The 27,297-nt window shown below is 36.2% G+C and overlaps 1 protein-coding gene across 1 annotated transcript in view; it reads right to left on the bottom strand.

The window, feature by feature from the left end:
• Positions 1 to 1,752: 1,752 nt before the first annotated feature.
• The window catches only part of LOC149532669 (mannan endo-1,4-beta-mannosidase 2-like), a 99,018-nt gene continuing 73,473 nt past the window's right edge, over positions 1,753 to 27,297 (bottom strand). Inside the window, exons 3-5 of the mRNA XM_089804833.1 lie at positions 3,126 to 3,248; positions 2,766 to 2,977; positions 1,753 to 2,585 (exon numbers count right to left, since the gene is read on the bottom strand). Of these exons, the coding sequence (XP_089660959.1) occupies positions 2,183 to 2,585; positions 2,766 to 2,977; positions 3,126 to 3,248 (738 nt within the window). The 3' untranslated portion in view covers positions 1,753 to 2,182. The remainder of the gene's footprint in view (positions 2,586 to 2,765; positions 2,978 to 3,125; positions 3,249 to 27,297) is intronic.

Here is a 27,297-nt window from a genome sequence, read left to right on the forward strand (position 1 = left end):
TCATTGAATGAGTTGTGAGTACTCCTTGACATGCTAAGGCAGTAGTTTGAAATGGTGAGAATACTTTGAGGGCTTGTGATTTAACATTTTTGTGAATAGGCAATTAGGCCTAATGTAAGTTGAAAGATCGTCCTTGCAACTTGCCTCATCATATTACTTCTTAGCAAAGCCTGCTCTTGAGGAATAGGTGTAGACACCCTCTTCACAAAATTAATAGGTTGGGGAGATGGAGTCTACCTCCAAAGGGTATTCTTAAAATCAACACAGATGGATCTTCTCCGGGAAACATGGGTCCTGCTGGCATTGGTGGGGTTGGTAGAGATGGTTTGGAGATTGATCAGTTTATGTTTTATATCTCTAAAGGCCATCATTGTAATAATTTGATAAAGTCAACTGCTATTTTGTATGTTGTGGATTGTGCCTATGTTCTTGGATGGCAAAGGATCATCTGTGAGACAGATTCACAAATTGTGGTGCATTTGTTGATTTGAGAGCATTCTAGGAATGTTTGTTCTTGGATGGAAAAGGATCATTTGTGAGACAGATTCACAGGTCATGGTACATTTGTTGACTCGAGCATTTTGGGAATGTTTGTTGGCAGTTAACTCTAGTTGTTAATCAAATTCTTGAGTTGTGTGCTTCTTTGAACTGATACTTTTACTCACATTCTCAGGGAGTGGAATGGTGTTGCATATTGTCTTGCCAAATGGGTTACTGAATACATGCAAAATTGGGATATTGTGGATAAGAGTCATTTACCTTTGGATCTGTCTCATCATTTTAGCCACTTGGTTGATCTTGATAGGGCTGTTTGATACCCTTGTTCTGTATTTTTGCTGGTTTGAATAAATTTTAACCCCTCTTTTATTGTCAAACTCACACCATGGAGTGTACTTAAAACAAATGATATAAAATAACTGCTTTGATTGGGATGATAAGATGGAATATAAAGTTCCAATATTCAACTTATAACTTTGTACAAGATCGGTGGGTCAGTATCACCTGCAAGCAAGATTCATGGTAAGCTGCTTTCCTCATTTATGGTATTTATGTAGAGCTTAGTGAATCTTCATTAGATAGTGTGGCAAAGTGTAATTATGTCTCTATACAGCAAATAATATACAGAAGAAATCTATGAAAATCGGTTTATAAAGATTCAACGAATGCCGTGTCCATATAAGATCACATAGCACAAGGATTTGAATATCCCTTCATAAATTTCCAGATTGACTATTTGGTCACATCCATTTGTTAACTGTTTTCTACTGTTAATAAGTTTCTACAATAGTTCATTCCCAGCACTCTTATATAAATCCACTTTGTAGCAGTTCAATATAAGAGCTAACAATTAGAAACTTTTTCTGGATTTGTGACTGCTTTCTACATAGCATAATCTGAGGTGCAGGTCAGTGCTAGTCATTACTCTGCTGTTTTACGATAACAGTTTCATGACCATCAAATGTTGAAACAGGTTTCTTTCATATAATTTTTAATGTCAAATGAAAGAGCAACAGCAAACAATTTTAATTGCCAGGAGAGATGGAAGTACCAGTAAGCAACCCCATGAAATTTGCGGCAATATGAATATATAAATATGGTTATCAGATATTGTGGCTATGCAGATATCAGATATTGTAGATAATGAATTTTCCTGACAACTATCAAAACAATATTTATGAAACAATTGATATCAACTAAATATTTGAGCCTCAAGCCCCACAATCCCTTTGTCAAGCAGATGAACAATTTGACTATCATGCTCAAAATGGAAACCTTTATTAAAAATAATTAAAATTTTATGTCAAGGGAACTTTGTAATAGGAATCCCCTTGGTTTACTAATTAATTAGCTAATAAATACACCATTGCAAGAATTTCAAAGAATTGAAGTTACATAATTCAATTTACAGATAGGATCACCAGCAGCTCTTATTCAGTTATGTTGAAAGGGAGTCATACTGAAAATTGTACCAAGTTAGGGGGCTTATAACTTGGTTTGGTAGAATATCAATTCAACACCATGTAATTGAAGATCTGTTACCAGATTAGATGTCTTGTAAAGCATAGCCATACCATTGAGTCTCCTTGAGGTAAAGAATAAATGATGTGCCGCTCTTTCTTTCTCATACCCAGAAAAGATGTTTCTTCTCTATGATTCAATATGCAGCCACTTGCTGATTAAGCTACTTGGGACATGCAGCATGTAAACTCTGGTTTCCTCTCAATTCACCTTCACTCAGTGTTAGCAATCTACAAGATTGCTCCATGATCAACTTATATGTTGATTGGAATTGCCATGGAACAAAAGCATACTGATCCCTATACTCTTCCATACCCTCCACAAAAAACTGCCAAATCAAAGCTCCAGCACCAGCTTCCCCTCTCCTAGCTGACTCATATACTTTGTCATACATAAATTTGAATAGTAAATCTCGCTGACTTGGTTCAAAGCCCTTGTGGTGTGAAGAAAGTCCGAACTCTGTAAAAAGCACTGGTTTCTTAAGAGTGTGTTCTCCATCATCAATATGAGAAGTTGCCCATTTAGAGATATATTTGAGATGATCCTCTACTTCCACATCAGGAATCCTATGATTACCGCCACATCATCAGAAAGAACATAGAAACTACATAATAGCATTTTAAATATTGAATAACAGACAGACACATAGGACCATAGGTGCTCATAGAATGCTCTAGAATTAGAAAATGAATGCTTACCATATGTTCAAAGGTTATTTTGAAATAGATTCCCAAGAAATCACTTACCAACTATCAGGGTAAGCATGGACAGAGGCAAAGTCAATCTCTTCAACTTGTGAATTATGAATAAAGTCTGAACCAAGTGATGCAGCCCAATATCCAGGATTCACTTCAAATTTATCAGGTGTAATCTGCCCATAAAAGCCTTCCAGTCCAATAGTGAGAAGATGCTTATTATCCAATGATTTTACAAACTTTGCCATTTCCTCAATCCATGCCTGCATATGAGATGATAGCATTTTTAGAAACATAAAAATAAAACTTTCTGGGAAAAAGCACATAAATGTAAATGAATGTAAATGTTCCTAATGATGAAAAACAAGAACCAAGGCATGAATGGACTAATGCTTTAAATTATTTATCTACCTGGAGTTTACGACCAGAAGGGTCTGACATACAGCGAGGCTCATTAATAAGCTCCCATGCGAAAATGGCTGGCTCATTTCGGTACTCAACTCCGTTGAGACTATTTTTCCTTGTCAAGATTTTCTGAAGTACCAGAATAAATAAGGTTAGATTCTAAAGATTATTAATGAAGAACAATTTCAAGCCTACCATATATAAAAGGTAGAATTCTCATTTATAATTTACTCTTCACCAGGATGTGAAAAATCTAATCAGAGATGCAGATGTTACCAGTGATTAAATATTAAATGAGTAAATCTAGCAAGTGTTACATATTAATGTCAGACTCAAAATTAAAGGCAGTAACCTCTTTTGTATTATATTCTTCTCCTATCAAATTTTATCACTCAAGACTTGCAGTAGCTACAAGCAATTAAGAGCTAAAAAAGGGTCTTGTATGCTAACTTGGAATTTCTTCTAAAACCGCCATGACCATGATTAACTGTGGTAAATATATTGAATCCGACAATTTTAATATTATTAGTTAATAAAATAATCTCAACTATTCATGATGAAAAATTGACCATGACTGTTTAGGATGGGCATCGGTGGTAATAATTTCGGAGCTTCCAAAGCGGAGCCCCAGGTTCCAATCCTGCAGACATGATTATGTGTTGAACTTGTATAAATTGCCACATCTCATTCACCAATTGTGTGGCATGTTCAGTGTACAAGGCCAAGTGAAAGTCCCACGTGATATTGACACTAAAGATACCCCAATGGTGGCACCTAAGCTAAAGGTCATCCCCAAACATGAATTTATTTTCAAAAGAATGACTATAATTAGCAGTGGTCAAGAATAGGCTTCAGATGATCATGATAGACTGGTTTCAAATTAGACATAACTAGGTATGCGTATGAGTTGACCATCGGTAAGGATATATGGTGGTGCACTAGTGTCAATCATAAATTTGAAGATAATCATCAAACCACTAGCAGTCAACTTCATTTTGGAAAAAACAAATTGATAACAAAATGAAGCACAGCAAAACCCAACATAATGTTTATTCAGTTTCTTGAAATGATTGCAAAATCTGAATCTGATAAAACGCTTAGAATTACAGAAAACAATTATTATATGTGAGCACACATATAAGGGCGATCTGCCTAACCAATCTACAGCCTATGGCATGCTTATGAGGGTCTGCAGATAATCAGTCCCAAGACTCACTACAACTCTCAGTGCCTCCAGAGTGTGCCCAGATCTCCTCTTCGTGGTCGTTGATGATCCTCCAGAACAGAGCATAGTGGTGCAAATCAAAATACTCTTCTAGAAGTAGGGTGGGTCTGAGGGTGTGACCTTAGCTCTTAGCTGGTTGATATAATCACCCAAATCCTACAGTAAACTCATGGAATGTTCCCTGGCAAACAACAGTTTTTGAGATGGCAGGCCTTGCTGATGATACTGGAAACTTGCTGACCAATCAATGCTTCAGGAAACCCTTATATTTATTATTAACATTGGGTCTGCAACTGTTGCTTCTGTTGCTTGGATGTTTTTGTGACCAGGGAGCATAAGGAGTCCAGACCTGATTTGGTAATGGGAATAAACTTAATTTTACTTTAAAGTTTCTGCAAATTCTGTTCTAAAATTCAGGCTTCAATAATATCCTTAACTGCTGAAGATGATCTTCTTATAATTCTGAAGGTAGGAGGAGTTATCACCTTTAACTCTGATCTGAATTTGTTTTATATCTGCAATGAATTCGTATAGGTATTATTGCTTGAGGGAGCAGACTTGTGTTTATTGTGTGTCCTCAAACTACAATAAAGCCTACCCTTTATATCAAGACCAAAGGGCATGTCCCTTAAAGGGACATTACCCTCTCTAGGTCGGCCCAATCACTACTTGAAGAAATTGGCACCTAAAGGAAATTATCAAATGTTTAACTAACATAACAAATTGTTATAGTTAGTACAAAATATAATTTATGTCAAGGATCGCCACCCATCTTAATGCCAAGTCTAGTGTATATATGGGCTATCATATTATATAATGGGAGAAGACTAAAGTGCAGTCTGCACTTCTCAGACTAGTATGATTATCATGTTAAATATAATATTTAACACTCCCTCTTAACTTGATAATCATACTGAGAGATAACATATCTAGCATCATCAATTGTGATGAATAAGCATAAATTGACACTCTATATCTATTTGAATCTTCTAAGAGAAATGGTATCATGTAATATATGATACTAAGTCATATAACCATCTTGTGATATGACTTATCACTTTATACTAGTGATGTCAATATTGCATGTAATACAATACACAAGATAAAATCTAAAGAATGATTAAGTTCTTCATTTATCCAGGTTGTGATTCATAGGAACTGGCAATCCTATATCACAACTTAATCTTGAGTTAAGATCTACCAGAACACAGGATAAAGTTTGAAGAATCAATTCTTCCTTTATCCAAGTAGTGATTCATAGACATGGAAATGCTTATGTCACAAATGATCTTGAACTCACCTAGATCTAACAGTAGTTTTATACTGTTCAATACATTATCTAAGGGATCATCATCTCTCATAATGTCTTTAATACAAGTATTCATTACCTCAGAGATCGTCACCTCTTAAATAATGAGTATAGATGGTGGAGCCCATAACAGTCAATAGCCTGACAAATAAAATTATTTTATTAATAATTTAAAGAATACAAATGAATTATAATTCAACCATACCCAATCTTTTCCTAAAGTCATCTATCTTCACTCTAGAGAGAGGTTTGATGAGAATGTTTGTTGTCTGATCTGCAATGCAAATGTATTCTAATTTTACAATATTACTGTCTACAATATCTCTTATTTAATGGTAAGGAATTTCGATATGCTTGGACCTATCATGGAAAACTAGATTCATCGAAAGCTTGATGGAAACTCTGATTACCACAATGAATAATCGTAGGATTCATGGCTTGCCCAAATAATCCCACAAGTAACTTCCTCAGCCAAACTACTTCTCAAGAGGCCATCGTTGGAGCAAGGTATTCAACTTCTATGGAGCTTTGTGCTATTGAAGACTGTTTTTTGCATATCCAAGATATCATTGTTGATCCTAAACTGAAACATCCTAAAGTACTTTTTGTCTTTAACACTTCCACCCCAATTTGAGTCAGTGAATCCATGTAAATCTAAGTCAACTTTCTCACATTTGAGCCCAAGATAAAGAGTGCCTTGTAAGTATCTCATAATGTATTTTACTACAACTAGGTGAGTCTCCTTTGGCTCATACATAAACTAACTTAAGGCATTAACAGCATAGCAAATATCAGGTCTTGTATTTACCAAATACATAAGGGACTCAATCATCTGTCTGTATAGAGTAAAATCTATGAAAGGTGATTCTGTTGTTGCTTCTTTAAGTTTATGTAGATTAGTCTCGATTGGAGAAGACATAGACTTGCGATTCCACATTCCAAATCTCTTCAAAATATCTTATGTATAATTCCCTTGATTAAGTATAATGCCGTCAAAATTTTGTCGTCCTTTCAATCCTAGGAAGTAATGAAGGAGTCCCAAGACTTTCATCTCGAATTCTCTTATTAGATCTTTCTTGCATTGATCTATGAGATGATCATCACCTGTTATTAATAAATCATCAACATACAATATCCGAATTACCATATCATCTTTATCCCTTTTATAATATAAATTTGGATCGGCTTCATTTTTGGAGAATCCTGAGCCGGTGAGATACTTATCAATTCTTTCATACCAAGCCCTTGGAGCCTGCTTAAGCCCATAGAGAGCTTTCTTGAGCCTGCAAACAAAAACGGTAGGATCATGAGTTTCAAATCCTTCAAGTCGCTCCAAAATATACATCTTTTCTAATCTTTCCATTTAAGAATGTTGCTTTTACATTCATCTGATGCACTTTCCATCCCTTCGATGCTACAATGGCTAGAACTGCTCTCACAGAGGTGTATCTGGCAACAAGAGCAAAAGTTTCTTCATAATCAATCCCTTCTTTCTGAGAGAATCCTCTGGCTACAAATCTAGCTTTATATTTTTCAATGCTACCGTCAGCAACATGCTTTATTTTAAATATCCATTTGGAAGAAACAACAAATTTTCCTTTAGGTCTAGGAAAAATTTTCCAAACATCATTCTTCGTAATAGATTGGTATTCTTCTGTCATAGCTTCTTTCCAAGTTGTATGTTTAATTGCATCTAAAGTATTGGTTGGTTCTGATTTAGAGAAATCATTCATATTTGTTGTATAACTAGAAAATCTTTTGGGTCTTTTTCTTTCTCTGATTGTTCCAAAAGGTGCAGCAAAGTCTTGTGCTTCCTCGACTGCCTTAATAGCCGAAAGTGGTCTTTTCTTTGAATTTTGATTTTCTCCAAGATTAAGGTTTTGAATTTCATCTTCAATTTCTTCCATGTTCTCCCTCTGAGACTCAAACTCAATATTTCTTTCAAAACTAGGTAAAGGAAAGGGTTCTTCAGAACCTACTCTTTTGAATGCTAGATCGTCTTCAAAAATTACATCCCTACTAAGTTCAATATTTTTCTAGTCCAGATATGAAAATCCTATATGCTTTAGATGTTTCACTATACCCTACAAAAGTGCTTTTCCTCCCGGAGGGTTCAAACTAGTTCTTTTTTCTTTTGGAACATGGATATATACAGGGCAACCAAAAATCCTAAGATAACTTATATTGGGTTTAACCTTAGTAAAGACTTCTTCACGAGTTTTATCTCTAAGGTAGGAGTGAGGGTTTCTGTTTTGAATATAGACAACAGTACAAAAGGCTTCTGCCCAAAGATAATATTCTAGATTTTGTTCAAATATCATAGCTCTAGCAGCTTCTATAATTGTTCTATTCTTTCTTTCTGCTACCCCATTTTGTTCTAGGTTATAAGGAATAGTATACTCTCTCTTAATTCTTGTTTCTTTACAAAACCCTTTAAACAAATCTAAGGTGTATTCCCCTCCATTATCAGTTCTAAGAGTTTTAATTTTATGTCCTAATACGTTCTCGGTTAATGTTTTAAATTCATTAAATCTCTTTAGGATTTCTTCTAATTCTTTACACTTTAAGAAGTAAATCCATGTTTTTCTAGAGAAGTCATTATGAACAAAATATGGTACCAAAATCCTCCAAGAGAAAGAATAGACATAGGTCCACATAAATCTGAATGGATTAATTCCAAAACATTGTTGGTTTTTCTAGTGCTATCATGAAATGGACTTTTGGTGTTCTTACCCAGAGTGCATCCTTTGCATATGCTTGAGTGGTCTTTATCTAGTTTAGGTAAACCAATAACCATCTTCTCCATAGTTGATAAGGTTTTGAAATTTAGATGTCCTAACCTTCTGTGCCATATTTCATTTATGTCTACAGCTTCATGAATTAAGGCTTGAATAGGTCGACTAGGTTCTGAATTGAATTCATAGAAATACCCTTTTCTCTGACCAATCAACTTTGCTTTCTTAATTGAGGATTTCTTAGCCCAGGTTATTACTTTACCATCCATGAATGTAACATTATGTCCATCATCTTCAAGTGTTGTAATCGAGATTAGATTTATTTTTATTCTTGGTACATAGAGTACTCCTTTGAGAAGAAAAGAATTTCCTGATTTTAGTTTCAAGGTGCAATTTCCAATTCCTTCGATGGAATGTGTTGAATTATCACCGATGGTGACTTCATTTGATAATGAGGAATACAATACACAATTCTCAAGATCATAGTTATCTTCTTCCCTAGAAACATTTGTACATTTCACTTGTTGTTTAGAATTCTTAGGACAATTAGATCTATAGTGTCCAAACTTTTCACATTTGAAGCACTTTATTTTGGATAGATATTTCTTAGATTTGTCATTCTTTTGATTACCCCTTTTCTTCTTAAAATGTTGCTTCTTGCCTTTATAGGAGTTTGTATTAAGAACATGAAGTTCTTCATCTTTTGTTTTCAATTTCCCTCCTTTCTTTAGTTTTCTGGATTCTTCCTAAAGACAATCTCCCTTAAGTCTATTGAAGTCAGGCAGTTTATCTCTGGCACTTACTCTTTGAGCGAAAGTTTCCCATGAATCTGGTAATTCATCTATAGCCATTAATGTTAGTTTCATGTCACTAATGATGGTTCCTATACTTGCAAGTGCATCTCTTAAGCTGGCAACCCTTAGGAAGTAAGAATTCATCGATTCTCCCTTCTTTATTTGTATGTGATTTAGTTGTCTTTTTAGTGCTAGAACTCTAGTTGCATTGTTAACCTCATATGCATTTAATAGTGCATTCATCATATCAAATGTTGTTTCATGTTTTGTTAGAAGTTATTCATCTTTTGTTTTCAATTTCACCCCTTTCTTTAGTTTTCTGGATTCTTCCTGAAGACAATCTCCCTTAAGTCTATTGAAGTCAGGAAATTTATATCTGGCACTTACTCTTTGAGCAAAAGTTTCCCATGAATCTAGTAATCCATCTATAGCCATTAATGTTAGTTTCGTGTCACTAATAATGGTTCCTATACTTGCAAGTTCATCTCTTAAGCTGGCAACCCTTAGGAAGTAAGAATTCATCGATACTCCCTTTTTTATTTGTATGTGATTTAGTTGTCTTTTTAGTGCTAGAACTCTAGTTGCCTTGTTAACCTCATATGCATTTAATAGTGCATTCATCATATCAAATGTTGTTTGATGTTTTGTTAGCATGGGTACAATATCATTTTTCACTCCATCTAATATGATCTGAATAGCTTTCCTACTTCCTTTAATCCAGAAGGATTTATGAGGTTCACCTGTAGTTTGTCTAGATGTTGATTCAACAAATTGTTTTAAATCATTTTCTTCAAAAATCATCATGATTCTAAATTTCCAAGCATCAAAGTGTTCTTTCCCATCAAACCTATCCTCGGGTCTAATTATGTATGCCATTGAAGATATGAGAATGATGCTAGATATATGTAAGGTCTGATTACTAAATTTGTAGAGCCTAGGTTCTACTACCAGAGATCTAATACCATGTAAAGTTTCTGCAAATTTTGTTCTAAAACTCAGACTTCAATAATATCATTAAAGTGCTGAAGATGATCTTATAATTCTGAAGGTAGAAGTTATCACCTTTAACTCTGATCTGAATTTGTTTTATATCTGCAATGAATTCGTATAAGTATTATTGCTTGAGGGAGTAGACTTGTGTTTATTGTGTGTCCTCAAACTACAATAAAACCTACCCTTTATATCAAGACCAAAGGGCATGTCCCTTAAAGGGACATGACCCTCTCTAGGTCGGCCCAAGCACTACTTGAAGAAATCAGCACCTAAAGGAAATTATCAAATGTTTAACTAACATAACAAATTGTCATAGTTAGTACAAGATATAATTTATGAAAAGGATCGCTGCCCATCTTAATGCCAAGTCTAGTGTATACATAGGCTATCATATGATATAATGGGAGAAGACTAAGGTGCAGTCTGCACTTCTCAGATCAGTATGATTATCAGGTTATTATTTAACATTTAGTACCCAGATCTATAATGCAAACAATGAATGTAGGTGGAGGGGTTTCATCCTCACCTAACCATCTCTATGATGGGGGGTTTTGTCCCTGCTGAGGCTGTCGATCAGCAATGCCTGGATAACAATTCACCATCCAAAAGGTGCCGCAAAATGTTCCTCAATACTGCCATTTATACCACTTTGTAGAAGCTATAAAGGAATGGGTCAGCCTAGGAAGAGGATATTATGAGAAGGTTGGCCCACAGTTTTATCAACACTGTTTAATGTTTATATCAGGTTGGCCTACACATGCATACTTACTATTATCATAAAAATAAATAATACTATTATTATTTAAATATTTTTACATTTTTTTATTATTCGAAGTTTCAACTTATACGGGCTAGACAAAGGGGGCATAACAGTCCTTTCATCCCAATTATTGGTTGTCCTTAAGTAATTTCAGACAAGGCTGAGCAAAGATTTCCACTCCTTCCCAAGTAGCATCCTCCATTTAGCAAATTTTGCCATTTCACCAAATATTCTGAAATAACCATGTTTCTCGACTTTTTCTCTTACATCCACAATTATCTTGGGTTCCAAAATCAATTTCTCTTCATCATCAGATGGGGGCAACTCTACTGAAGGAAAGGCCTGCAATATGAGAGCCTTCTAGAAGCATAGCACATGAAAATATTATGAATCTTCCTGTTCTCAAGGAGTTCTAGCTTATACGCAACCTTACCTATTCTCCTTGAGATTTTGAAAGGCCTCTAAATCTGTGGCTTAAGCTACTCTACAACACTGCCCTTCAGGTAAGATCGTTTGTAGGACTGTAACCTCAACAATACCATGTCTGTAACCTTGAATCCAAGCAGCCTTTGAAATTTCTTACAAAAAAGTCTTTGATTGTAATTCTATGCCCCAACCCTACATTTGCCCATACAAAACAATAAAAAGACAAAATCTATTTAATTTTTGCTACTGTGAATAAGAAAAGATAAACATGTTGCTCCATGGCTATACTTATTTTTCACTTGCCATTGTGAAAATTGAAGCTTGGTCATTGAATGCTTCAAGCTGGTTGCTGTGTTATTCCTACACATTTGCAAGTGTTAGCAAAGAAACAGGTAAGTATTTTAAGTTTTTGGGATTTCTTCTCCATACATCATTTTTACAAATGAGTTCTAGTGTTTTTTTTATGTTTTTTTTCTTGTTGGTGTGTGCCTATCCATGTTGTTTATATAAGTTATTGTCTTAGGTATTGGAATGACAAGTACTTCTAGCTCTAGGACCCAATCCCACTTCAAAACTGACCCACACTCTCCACTTTGGAAATATGTTGAGTTGGTAACAACACCTTCCAGGCAAGGAAGTTTACACTTGAATTTTGTGGTCATTGCAAAGCAAAATATTACAGCTCATATAATCAAATGAAAGCACATTTGTGCTTTATCCCTCAACAAGGCATAAAATATTCTCCTAGCACCCCAAATGGTAAAGGTCTTCTTCTAGGGAAACAAGTATTGGCATATATTGAAGAGCAAGCAAAAGCAGATCACGCAGCAAGGAAACAAGCTACAACTTATCCTTTGCTAAAGACTGAGCATCGAAGACCTCCTCATCACTTCCCAATCTTCTAAGTAAAGAGGTCCATCCATTTTAGCTTGTACTTGAAGAACAACATGTGACCTCAACACATAAGAGATCAAAAGGACTATTGGAAATGGCATTTCACATTGAGTCTAAATAGATCATTGATCAAGAGATATCTATATGTCTCTAAACTAATGGATATGCATTCAATCTTGTTTGCTTGTCATATTCACAAAAAATGGTGAGACCAATGAATGAGCCTCCATAGGGGTTTCAAAGCCCAGGTTATGAGAAGATGTGTACTACCATATTGGATAAAGGTGAAACATGTAAAGGAGTCGTTGAAGCCTAAGGGATTCATGGGTCGAACCAAGGGTGCCCATCAATGTGAAATGGTGCCCATCAAGATTGAAGCCTAAGGGATTCAATCTTGTTTGCTTGCCATATTGACAAAAACTGGTGAGACCGATGAATGAGCCTCCATAGGGGTTTCAAAGCCCAGGTTATGAGAAGATGTGTACTACCTTATTGGATAAAGGTGAAACATGTAAAGGAGTCGTTGAAGCCTAAAGGATTCATGGGTCGAACCAAGGGTGCCCATCAATGTGAAAGGGTGCCCATCAAGATTGAAGCCTAAGGGATTCAATCTTGTTTGCTTGCCATATTGACAAAAAATGGTGAGACCGATGAATGAGCCTCCATAGGGGTTTCAAAGCCCACAGGTTATGAGAAGATGTGTACTACCTTATTGGATAAAGGTGAAACATGTAAACGAGTTGTTGAAGCCTAAGGGATTCATGGGTCAAACCAAGGGTGCCCATCATTTGTATTGGATGGGATGATGTAACAAACCACCCATTGATCAATATTTATTGCAATGTCTCCTAAATGGAATATGTTTTTTGAAGTAGTGGATTGTGAAGGAAAGGTGAAGGATGGTTCATTTAATTTTAAAAAAAATCTCAAGCCATTATGGAAATGGCCCTCAAAATGTTGTGCAAGTTATAGCATACAATAGCAAAAACCATAGGGTAGTTGGGTTTATTGATTTAAGAGCAGTATTCACGCATTTTTTGGACACTTTGTGCTGTCCAATCCCTCAACCTAATTCTGCAAAAAATTGACACCAAAATTGAATGGATCAATTAAGTGTATGTCGATGTCAAGGAGATCCAAATGTTCATCACCAATCACCATATATCACACGACATATTTAGACAATTCCCAACATTGGAGCTGCTTAAGGTAACTTAACTAATAAATATGTTTTAATTTACTAATTGTTTTACTTTTAATTCATGTAAATTTTATCGTTTTTTATTTTTGATTTTGAAATAGATCATTGAGATCAATGTCTCCTACAATACACGTGTTGAGACGACTTATGAAGGTTCTCAGGCACTGTTAACATGGTGATCAGACATAATTAGATCATATGGAGGCAATCAAGTACTACAAGGGCAGAAAAGGTTAAGTAAATGATCCCAAATGACATTTGGTGGGATCAAATTGAGTATCTTGTTGATTTCACTATATTGAGCACGATCCGTTATGCTAAAATGGATAGGCCTTGCTTGGGTGAGGGATATGATGGCATCAACTCAATGATTGAGAAGATCAAAGTCATCATAAATGCAAAAGAGCACGATCTTGAAGAAAAATTCTTCCAAACTACATCACATCATGGTAGAGAAATGGAACAAAATAACCACTCCGTTCCAGATTCTTGTTTTTGCATTCAGTCCAAAATATTATAGTTTTCAACTCCTTGTTGGTACAAGAATTACCCCATATACAATTCCTAAAGTGGCTCAAGATTTCAAGGCAACACTTTGCAAACTCTTCATTGATCATAACATGGGGAACGCGGTGAGGGTTGAGTTCATGGGTTTTGCAAGCAAAATTGAGTCTAGTCATGGTGCTCTTCAAGACAAGTATATAGTTGATGCTCATAGTTGGTAGTGCTTCCATTGAGAATCATACCCACAACTACAACCCCTCAAAATTTTATCACAAGCTTTATATAAAAAAAAAAGAATATCTTTTAAGTTTTATTAATATTTTAATTTTAGTTGTAACTCTAACTCTCTAATTTTGTGTTGATACGTTGTTAATTCATATTGTTCTAAAAGAAATTGAAGCATATGTTCCTACATCTAATCGATAAAACACAATAGATAAAAATCAAAAAAGGCAGGGTAATTGGTGTTTGTCAATTAAAACCTATATCTCCTTACACACAAAAAGGACCTATAAAGAAGGTGAGGCCAAGAAGTGCTATTGAGTCAGGGTATTGAGTTGGATGCTTCTATATCCCACCTCACTACACTTGAGTTGATGATGACTATGATCCACATAGCTGAAACTGTTAAAAATGGCATGACACAAAATCGTCGTGGCATGAAACTGTTAATTTAGCACATGTCTACACCACTGATTTGTGTGATACACCATTGTAGGCTTATCCTCACATCATCGCACTTACTTCCGTGCTTAATGGAGCATAACCCATATCTGGTGGACATATGCTTGGTTGTATGACTTATCATGTTGCTGACTTCTATGCATTCTAGAAGCTCTCCTAAGGCCTTTATATATAGGCACCCCTAGTGTACTCTCATATGGTCGATGTGGCATATATGGCATATTGAATGAATATATCGTCATTCTGATCATACTCTCTCTTTGGTCTACTGTTGTGCTTGTGTTTGAGTTCCTTGGTCTTGGGTGAATTCTGGCCTAAGCCAAATTCTTACATGGTATCAAAGCTCTCGGGGAGATTCTCTACACATAGCCATTCAAGACCATTCATGCTTCAGCACCTCGACCTGAATCCGGAGCATCCACAGAAATTAGGAGCGTCTAGAGCCAGATCTAACCTCACTGTTGCTTTCGGAATGTCAATTCAGTGAAGATTGACTATAAATTTGCCTATGTTGAGCGAAAGTTGATCGTGAGGCAAAAAAATTTGCAAATCGAAACTAGAAGGCCCCGATTTGCAATTCAGGTATGGTCATTTCAATTGATTTGATTATTTGTTTTTTGGATCTGATTTAATTTTTTCTCTACAATTTTTCCAAATTTGCTATTTTCGGAATTTTTCCAGTCAATTGGTTAGGCAAAGAAATTTTTTTTGCAAAACCGGGCAGTCACACCTCAGCTCTACAATTTCGGAATATTGTATTAATTTCACAGGGTTTTATTTAATTGGCGAGCTTATTACTTTGCAGGCCGTACAACCAATATTCGGCACAATAATCCAGTCAACCGAACACGTCATTTTTTCTACCTCATGTCCGTACAATTCATACAATACGAATTTGTACATTGGCATCACCATTGTGTACGCTGACGTCACCATTCCGTACAATAATGTCATCAGAGGGTTGAAGGTGTGCTGACATCATCAAATCCATGAGGCTAAATTTGACGATCGTCTAACCATCATATCAAGGCCATTTTAAGTAGTTGTGATGACTATATGACCATCAAATTTAACTCCATCTTTTGCTAATGCAAACTCTCTCCAAATTGATTTTTGATTTTGTAGTCCGACTTCAGGAGGCCATCTCTTAGTCACCCGGACTCCAAATCAAGTGCAATTTTTTTTGAAATTGGGTAGAATTTCCTAAAATTTTCAGTGGTGTAGCTCTTTTCTAGTTTTGGCGCACAAATTGTTTAGAAATTGCATTTTTTGGTGACTATACCTGCATAATCTTGCATTTTGCAACTTCAAACACTCTATACGAGCACATCTGGAATCGAAAATAGGTTCCTTTTTTTTAAAGTGCATTATTTTTGTCTACTTTCCAAATCTGCTATCAGATTGTAGGGTTGTGTGGACAAAAGTGTTACTTTCAGCAATAGGGCCTTTCTTTGCTTTGTATTGCTTCAAAATTGTAGCACATTGTAAAGTTCCAGATTTGTAATCCATCAAGAGGTTGTAATAAGCAAAATCAGAAGTCCACGAAGGCCAAAATTGGCAAGTAGCCATTGTAATCGCACTACTGATAAAGTGCCAAAAGCATCTCTTTTGGGGGGTTTCTTGATTTAGTGAAAGGGGGGGTGTTCTTGGTGTTGTGTTATCTCTTTTCTGTAATTTTCTTTCATTTTCTGCATTATGGACAACTTTAATTTTCCAAAATTAACTCCTCATAACTATGCAAAATGGTCCATCAAAATGTGGTATCACTTAATGCATAATGGAGTTTCACAATATGTAGATGGTACTCTTCCTAAACTAGCAGGTGATAAGATATCAGCAAGCGATATTTCAACTTGGGTAGCAATGGCTAGGAAAGCCCTAGGTGATATATGTTTGGGAGTTGATGATAAGATCATGTATCAAATTAAGAAGTGTTCTACATCCAAGGAAGCTTGGGATACCCTCGCAAACCTATATGGTAAAGTGTCTGAAGAGGATGTTTTCAAAATTGAAGATGAGCTTGTCTCCTTAGATCCTAAGTCATATGATTCAATACAGGATTTCATCATCAAGGTGAATGAACTAAGGACAAAGCTTACTAATTGTGGGAGTTATATCAAAGATGACAGATTGATCTATCTCATACATAATAAGCTGCCATCGAAGTATTCCACATTTGTATCTTCTTTTAACACCTCAAAAACAACATTAGGGTCTGCCTATAAGAAAGTCACTTTTGAAGAATATGTTGATCTGTTGGATACTGAAGAAAAGAAGTTGAAATCAATGGGGATTCTCAAATCACCTAAGTCTAAAGCATTGGTGGCCAACAATGAGGGTTCTCAAAATTCAGCTGGACAGTCTTCAAATCAAGGAAAGGGTAAGAAGAAGAAATGGAAGAACAAATCAAAGGATGCAGAAAAGACCACACCACAATCCAATCAACAAGGCAAGTCCTCAAATTCCAATAAGAAAGGGGACAACAATAAGGAGAAGAAAAAGTACACTTACATGATACACCATTTCATTGTGGCAGGTCCATGTAGGCGTATGGAGTTGACTCAAATTATTGACTATATGAGTGACATGGCGCCAACTGGATCTAGCGTGTCTGCTAAGTCAGGTACGAAATGCCACGTTGGAGGATTATTTGGCACTGACTATATTCAGGAGCCAATTAAAAATTGCCACGTGGTGGCCTCGCTGTTAGTGCGGGTGAATGAGCAAAGGCCATGTGTTGAGGGCTAAGGGCGACGTGTGTCGCAAGTTGCGCAGGGGGCTTGTTGGATTAAACAGCGGCTGCCAGTTTTTCTTTTGACGTCGCCGTGTATTGTTTTTACTTGCCGGCATTTCCTTGTTGCCAGAGAGTCGCTGATCAACTGTCGGAATTCGTTTTCCAAGCCTGGAAACACACTACGAACGCCGAAAGTTTTTGCAGGCCGCTGCTGCAAGCAGTGATGTTTAAAAGCCGACGCTGGAATTAAATTCGCATTGTCGCAGTTTTGGAGATCGCTGCCAAAGTTATATATTTATATCCCACATGCATGGGATTTGCGCACTATGCACAATGTAAAAAGAAACTCCCGCGGGGAGTTAACAAACAAGGCCCATGGGTCATTATACTATGGCCTGTCCTGTCGTATAACCTGCCAGATTTAGCAAGTACAGCCCAGTGGAAGTCTACTATGGCCAAATTTAATAAGGCCAAAAATTGAATAAAGAGCCCTCCAAATATGAAAATTCCCTACGATTAAATAATAATAATCTCCAAAATTGCAAAGCTGGGATCTAACAGCCCGGTTCTACAAAAAAAATTCTGTCTGAACGCCCGATTGGGCAAAAAATTCAAAAAAATAATTTCGAAAAATACAGAGAAATTGCAGAGATAAAAATAATTCAAATCCGAAAATTAAATAATTAGATCAATTAAATGACCATACTCGAACTACAAATCGCGGCCTCCGAGTTCTGATTTGCAAAAAAAAATTTGCCTCACAATCAACTTTCGCCCAACATAGGCAAATTTATAGTTGATCTTCACCGAATCGACGTTCCGGACGCAATGGCGAGGTCAGATCTGGCTCTAGACGCTCCCAATTTCTACAGATTCTCCGAATTTGGGTCGAGGTGCTGAAGCATGAATGGTCTCGAATGGCTATGTGTAGAGAATCTCCCTCAGCTTTGATACCATGTAAGAATTTGGCTTAGATCAAAATTCACCCAAGACCAAGGAACTCAAACACAAGCACAAGAGTAGACCAATAAAGAGAGTATGATAAGAATGATGATATAATCATTCAATATGCAATATATGTCATATCAGAGTACACTAGGAGTGCCTGTATATAAAGGCCTCTGGAGAGCTTCTAGAATGCATATAAGTCAGCATCATGATAAGTCATACAACCAAGCACATGTCCACCAAATATGGGTTATCCTCCATTAAGCATGAAAATAAGTGCGATGATGTGAGGATAAGCCTAGAATGGTGTATCACACAAATCAGTGGTGTAGACAACATGTGTTAAATTAGGAGTAAGAATAACTGTGTTGTCAACATGACAACTCAGTGAATGATGCAAACTCCAGTGTTGTAGACACCATGTGCTGAATTAGAGCTGCGTACTTCTGTGTTGTCAACATGACAACTCAAAAAGGTGCGCAAACTCCTAAGTGTCTCACCTAAATAAATAATAAAATAATGCAACATAATAAAATAATCCATTAACCTAAGTAAACTTAAGTGTAAATAGTAAATATTTATTTACACCAACAATATTATATTAACAATACACTCTTAAATAGTGTACAGATGTTAATAATAGTATGAACGAAAAAATAGTCTAAGTAAAGACAACCTCTAAATATAGAACGGAATAAGCGAAGTAAAAGAAAAGCCTAAATGACCATTAACTAAGGTTCTAGAAGAATAAGCTAAATATAGCATGAACTAGGGATACTAAAAGTATTCTAATGCCCTCTCTTAATGGTCATTTAATCAACCACCCAGCAAGAAACAATACATGTCGTGGTGGTCACAAATACTTCAGAACATTTTGTTACTGCTAAGGCCCTCCTTGGATCTGCAGAATGTCAATGACCAAGACTATAGCCTAGAGAACAAAAGGCATAGAAGGTAGTCCCCTTCTTCGGAATAGTTTGCAACAAGAGAGTAGAGCTTGTCACTAACTCTTCCACTGACCCTACTAGAATCTGCAAACCCACTGATCAAAAAGCATCACAAAAACACCCAACCTAATGTTGGAAAACTGAACTATCCTTCCCTTGGAATAGAGATGCACATGGAGAACAGTTGTCATTATTTTGAGAAAACTTTGACAAACCCTCCAAACTTTGCAAATGAGCAAGATGCCCAAAAACAGATTGCAAGATACTAATTTGAAGTTTACAAAGCATCATTTATACAATCCCATACGAGATTCTCGAATACCAGAAACCAGAAACGATTCTTGAGGAGAAAAATCAACCAAAACTCAACACAATTTTTGAGGGGAAAATTTAATCAAAGCCAAACACAATTTCTAAGGTGAAAAAGTGGTCAAAACTAAACACATTTTTTGAGCTGAAAATCAATCAAAACCAAACACAGAATCTGAAACGCAGGTTATGGAATACACAACAGATAATTTTTGAGAAAGAATTTAATAAAATCCTCCCATAGAATGAGCTGATTAGAATGCATTGGAGGCAAACTCCTTCTAAACTGAACACGGAGCAACTGAGGCCTCCTGCTAAGACCCTTCCTATGAAGATTTGCAGTTGCCAACCGTTTTTTGCAATCTTTCTTCATGTGACCAGACTTCTGACAATAATTGCACTAAACACTCTTTTTTGAGCATGATGGATGTCTACTGTAATGTCCCCTTTTCTGGTTCATTATTGTTGTCACGTTCTTAGCCCTTTCCACTATGCTATCGTGGGCTAACCAGGAAACCTTTGAGGTATCAGAGCAGGTTTTGGTCTAGGTGCTTGCAGTTTCAGGGCAAATCGAGTACAGGAAATGGGTATTAGTGTGAGTACAGGAGATGGATATAGGTATTGGTTCACCATTTTCAAAAGAAATTGAAGTCGGACACTTGGAGAGAGAAAAAAAATATTAAATAATTATATATAACTTTAATCTAGATACAATGGGTATGCTACTTTGAAGAATGCAATCACCTAGAGATGACATAAGTAAACTGGGAGGGGGAATGCCAAAACTTTAAAACACGGGACAACAGTTCATAGAGACTGCTATTTTGAATCAGTTGATTAAAGTTCAATGCATGTGCACATCTTACACCATGTTATCATTGCTCTTTGTAGCATTACCTCTTTGGGATTTAATTTAAAACAATAGAAACTACAAGTGTATTGATGTAATTATTTAGTTCTTTAAGCTTTTGTCAACCACATATCAACAATTTGCCAAAACCTGTTGAAATTTATATAATACTATAAGAAACTCTAGGAAATTGTCCAATTTTCAAGAGATGCTTCTAGAAGATGTACAGAGATGCAAGGAAATGTCTATGATATCTCCTAGTCTTGGAGACATGACCGTCTGGATTTCCAAGAGAGAGACATGTTTTCAATACACAAGATAAGTACCACGGGTCAGGGTACAAGTTTCCTGGTAAATATGCAAAACATTAAACAAGCAGGCAAATGGGACTCCACGTGTTTAGCTATTTCATTACAAGACAACAACTTGCTCTCAACAATAGAGCATATCTACGCATCAAATCATCAATTAATAGTAATGCTCTACCGTTGTAAAACAATCTGTTGGGTATCCATATTGGGTATCCATATTAAACATATGTGGACTCACTTCAACATGATTCAGCAAAAATGATTTTCGCCAGTTTCTCGAAACAAAGGGAGAAATAAATATTTAAAATCTAGTTCAAGGTTTTGCAAATTTACGCTAAGTTTACATTGCATTAGCCTTCACTCTTCAGACTTTACAGCAGCTTCAGTTTCATATTTCAGCAGTTCAGTTCCTGTTAAAGATCCAGATTTCTTTTAATTTTCAATTTCATATTTATAAAATTTAAAAAAGCTACAGTAGGTGATCCAGTTGGGCTCATCCCACTATTATCAGAGCCCTTCTTGGCTTCATTAGCAAGAATAATATCATGAAGGGCCACATCAGAAGATATTTGAAAAATACACTCAAATTTTCTTTCAACAAATTTAAAAAAATCACATTTCAGGAATGCTGCACAGTGCAATATACAAGAAGCAAACACAAAAGATGAAGGTCAGAAATAGAAGACTTACAGACGTTCACTGCGACAAATAGTATGAGGAGATGCCAAAAGAGATTGCCATACCAAAAGAAAACAACAATTCAGCGATTGGTATAGCTTGCCAGTAATGCCAGATCAAGGGACCTCATCCAAAGACTGATGTCCTCCAAAATGATAGTACCTCATACAAAGATTTTATTTTCAGATGTCCAGCATACAATGCAATCCAAGGAAGATACAACTCGGTTTGGAAGCAAACAAGTAGTTCACAACTTCTTACAGTTCTCTGATTAGGAAAAAGACCCTTAACCAGATGAGAGAAGTAAGATAGAGTGAAGGAAGGGACTGGTGTCAAGGCTCTGCTAGGTATGCCAACCCCATGAAGCATGGGGCCAAGGGGGGCGGAGTTTCCACTCTTGGGCCTAGGCCAGTGGCAATGAGGTGCCTCATCAAGTCTTTCTTATCTCACTCCTCATTATAGTTAGGGCCATGATAGTTAAGTGCTTTCCAATACTTGAGGACTTTGGGGGAAACGTCCCCTCACAGGACCACCACTTCAAGCACCTCCATGAGGATGCCCCAAAATAGCTTACTATATGGCACATGCCATTACATACTAAATGCAATCTTTATCTTCAGAAAATTATTTTCTCATTCCATTGGGTGCTTGCAGAGATGTTATATTGCAGATTTTGCCTTGAAGATTTGAATTCACTTCAATTTATATATCAGCACCACCCCCTCCACCAAACTACTCTGTCACCGTCCCCTTGCCATCCCCAAATTTAGGTCCTTGGTCCCCTTGTCTCCGAAATCCCTCCCCACTTCCCCTCGTTAGGGCACACCGTGGAACACTGGCTATAAGTGTATTACTGCCATGGTCTTAAATATGCATTATATTGTTACCTAATTTTCAAGTTGGGATTGTATTATCTCTCTGTATTATCAATTTATAAAGCTTAAGAGTTAAGACAGACTATATTACACTAATAAAATAATTAGTTTGTGTGTGTGTATGCACTTGTCCCTTATTTGGTGATTACAGGAGCTAAATCTGCATTTACCTTATTAAAAGGCATTTTAAGTGATAAGGCTATATCTCTAACCATCTTGCAATTCTTATTTTAATGGAATTTGTGATTCTAGGGCAAAAATTATGGAAATCCCACAAAGGAGACATTACAACGTGGAAATCCAAGATGGGAAAAACGATGGTGATAAATGCTGCTAGGATTTACTATCTCAATCCAGCCTCACGAATAAATTCAATTATAATGTTTAAGGGCACCAACCCTAAAGAGTCACTGAACCACTATTCTACGACCAACTTTTAGAATATGCAAACCATAATTCTTTCCAGAACAAATCACATTCATGAGTATCACAAATATTTACTAATAGATAGAACTCTCTTTTATTTACTGTAATATCTACATGAAAGTAATCAAATGAATTTTACGGTTAAAACTCTTTCAAAACCAATATCCACAAAACTTACAGCCCTGATGTATTTTTCCTTCATAGTTCTATGCATAGCTTGTTCACAGCATTTACAAATATCTCCAAATGTTTCTTAGAACTCTCCTTCATCAGTCTGATGTCCTCTTCAAACACCACAGATACAATTGTGTTCTTTATAATTTCTGAATGTTAATTCAAATCAGGAAAATGTCTATTTTCATTTCACATCACATTCCTGACCCCAATCCTCCACATACATATTCGCATCAACAAATAAGGACATCTCAAAGATATTATTCTATTCACAATAATCAATCGATTAGCATTTATGATATTTCTTTCTACTCAGTGATACAGACACTTTTTTCTCACACCTCTTTACATTGGCCTTAACACCTCTTTAATAGTCATCTATTGGTTGAAAAGTTAGGAGTAGTTTCAACCAGCTTATAATTGTGCTACACAGCTATAACTTAAGCACCAATCTTCAGAAAAGATCATTCTTCTATCAAAACTCTTTTGAACCTTTGTTATCAGTGTTCTCAATAACTGGAAATAACAGAGCAACTGACCAACTGAATCAGTTGTAACTTCTCATAACAGGTGGCTGTGCTGGTGAAGGACCAGACTCTTATATGCTCAACAATGACTGTATATCTCTCCATTAGCAAATCCAATACTCTGCTTGACTATTCACATTGTCAGCTTCTCTAATTCGGCAAAGAGTTCCACATTTTTCCAAGTAACTTGATGCTCCACAAGTGGAGAGAGAAACTATAATACTACAATAATATACATTCTATGCCTTTTCCATCATTTACCTATGTAATAATCGTATTTAATCAAATAGAGATCCCAATGTTTATTCACAATCCTTTATTTTGTGACTGTTTACTATGTTGCCAGATATGCATTCAGCGCTAAATAATAAGCTAGCGACCCACAAGGAAATAAGGAGATCCCAATATTCAATGAATGGACAAAGAGAGAAATATTCAGACTACTACCTTATACAATGAACCCAAGCATAATGTCTTATACATACCGTTATAATCTTCAATTCTTTTGCAAATAATAAACATCTGTTTATTCCTCAACCTCTAATTACTGGGTATCATTCTCATCCACAATAGAATTTTATGACTTATGTGTTTTATGATGTTCATTCACTGTTTGCAAGTCTTTCAATCAGTCTCTAATCTGATTGATACATTCAAACTGATTGTTGATTTGACATCAATGAAAAACTCGTGCAACACTTATTTCTTTGAGAGATTGTTATTCTCAAATGCTGATCCACACATGAGCCCCTCAAAGCTTTGAGGATAATTAATCCCTTCTTTCATCCCTTCCTTTCATGTTACACTGCTACTTAATCAATTCACAATTCTCTTAACTTTCCAATGTACAGTACGGTCCACAGTGTACACACAGAAGAAGGTTTGTGCAAACTTCCTTGCCAAACCTATAAACTTAGGACAACATTGCAAAAGCTGCCTGTTTATGTAGGGAGCTATCTTCTGCTTGTAATTATTTTTCATCTCTCTATCTTCTCTACTTCTGTCCAATTCTCTCTCCTTTATATGCCCTGTCTTACCTTGCCTTTATTTGAAACTTCACCTTTTGCATATCTTCCATCTCCCTTTGCTTCTTGTTTTTTCTTTTGTTTGCCTTCTAGCTTTACCTTCTCTTCCATATTCCCTTAGAAGCCTCTTTATTTTTTCCTGTTGGAGGCATCCACTTCTTCCCAGTATCCCTTCACTTTCTATTCCTTATCTCTTAATCTCCTTACCAATTTGACATTCCCTCATCGATCTCACATTGCTCTTCTATGTCTGTCTCTCTTCTTTAATCCATCACTTAATATCATTTTTCCCCCACTTGGAGGCAATATATATATATATGCAACCTGGGGGGTGCATATATGTTGCAATTATGTTCTTTTCCTTTCACCACTTTGCGATATGATCTAAATGTTCCCCTCTTTGTTTTCCTCGACATGATCACTTCAGGACAAGAACCACATGCTGCCCTAGTGACACATCTTCCTATTGTGATCTAGGGGAATGACCTAAATGTTCCCCTCTTAATTTCCTTTTCCCTCTCTTTACTTTACCATGAGGCTAGTGAAACCAATCACAGCTGGACCTAGTCTAGTCTTTCATACAATCTGGTTGCTACCACAGAAGAGTTGATAATATCAAACCACTTTATCCATTTTAGTTCATCCTAGAACCCTATAAATAGACCCTGTTTCCTTGTATCTCATCCTCCTTGCAATCTTATGTCCTTTATGTTCAAAAACATGTATAGGGGCTGACTGGAGGAGGCTACTCTTTAACACTTTCTTGTGCAGGTTTTCCCATTTCGCAATTGTTTCACGAGCAAATATGTGAGAAGTGGATGTAATGAAAACAGAAAAAGTCATGATCAAACTTCCCTTAAACTTGCAAAACTTTGAGCATCATTACTGGGAGTCTAGGAGTACTCACCTTTGTACACTAGTGTCTCACTTTGAAAGATAGCTAATAAAGAATTTCTTGCGAACTCTTCTCTATCATATAAGAAGACATTTTGGCCTGAATAAGGTTTCAACTTCTAGTGTGTTTCTTCCATTTTCACTATCTTGTTAACTGAGTTTCTCTTTCTATGCAGTATCTATACAGCTAATTAACAAATGCAGAACCCAAGTGACTTGTAGAACTTCAGTAGTCTGGTTGAAGTCTGAAATAGAACCTCCAATGCCTCTTTGGTCAATTCCTAATAACATTTCTGCCAATTCATCTTCACAGGCTTTCAGCAAGTTTCCTTTTCCCATCTTTTGTTTCTAAGGTTGTTTCTTGTCTCTTTGTCAATCTCCAGTCTCAACTCTAACGTCTGTTTGTGATGAAGGGCCACACCACCCTACCAACTCATAACCAAAAATGCAACAAGATGAAGACAAAGAGATGACAAAATGCTTCCCAGGCAATTTTATTTTACTTAAAAATCCTTACAACATCCACAAGATGATATCATAGATATGACTTCTTCAAAAAGAAGTTTACAAATTCTTCATCATAAGAGAACGCCCAAATAAGAATTTCCAAAAGAAGAGTCTTCACACCAAGAGCTTCACCAAGAAGAACTTCCCAACTAAGAGCCTTCACCTCCAAAGCTTCCACCCAAGAAATTCTACCTGAAGAGCTACACCTTAAGAGCTTTCACACCTTGAAGCTTGACCTTCCAAAGCTTGATTAGAAATGTTCATATGCCTTGCTTAAATAGGCACTTACCACCCAATGCATGATTTATCCACAACCTTCTAGAATTCCACCTACACAATATCCACAACCTTCTAGGATTCCACCTACACAATATCCACAACCTTCTAGAATTCCACCTACACACCTCGATAAATGGAATGACAACCATTTTTATTTTATTTTTCTATTATGCCACCTATGCACCTCGAAAATAGAAATTCTTTTTGTTTTTTCCTTTTTCTATTTTTTCCCTTATTTTATTTTTTTATTATTTTCCTTCTATTTTCATCACTTTCTCTTTCCTCCACAATTTTTTTTTTTTTTTTTAAATTTTACCATGCAAGATGCTCCTACATCAGTTTGATTAGTTTTAGATTAATTTGATTAAATTAATCAAAATAGATTTAATTTGGTTTATTTTGCTACGTACTTCAAAGAAAGAGCTCATCACTGCCTTTTTCTCCGCCCATCTCCTCCACAGGTCATGAAAAGGTCATCCAGTATCACTCACTCCAAATCGGTGAGACATTGCACCAATTTTTTCAGACAGCGACACACTTCCAGCAGTTCCTAGCAATGATCCAGGACTATTGTTTGTCCGGAGTTATATCCTTCTGTGATCGATTTCTTTTTGCCAAGTACCCCTAGTTCTTGTTTGGGCTTTCCTATTCTTTCCTTTTGTATCGTTTCTTCTAGGACACCGTTTGGTGCTCCCACTCTTTTCGGGCTCTCTTGTTTGTATGCTCAATCCCATAGACCCACTGCGATCCTTTGTTGGATATTAATATTATTATCTTATCTTATCACAACATCTTAACATTTCCTTTTCCTCAAAGGTCATTGAAATTCCCTTGGATGTCCATGAAATGTATAAGACTTGTCAATATGAAAGCATTTATAATCTTACTTTTAGTTTTTCTAGTCAACCCCTGCATCTTCTCAAAGGTTTCCTAAGGAGCTCAAACTTTACCCTTTTTCTAGCATAAAATGGCTCTACAGAAGTCCACTTCTAACTCAAAGAAGAGTATTTGATGCCAAACTCCACCAAATTCCACAATTCCTACAATGGCATGATCTTTACCTTTCAATTTTGTAAATTTGGTGCTTCTCTACATGATAAAGCCTTGGTCTCTGCAATCAATTCTAGCAAACTCTACAAATAGTGCACTATGGTAAAAAACTCTTATGA

The sequence above is a fragment of the Cupressus sempervirens genome, chromosome 10, assembly GCF_028749045.1.
Source record: "Cupressus sempervirens isolate cs-2001-9-10 chromosome 10, ASM2874904v1, whole genome shotgun sequence".
Taxonomy (NCBI): Eukaryota; Viridiplantae; Streptophyta; class Pinopsida; order Cupressales; family Cupressaceae; genus Cupressus; species Cupressus sempervirens.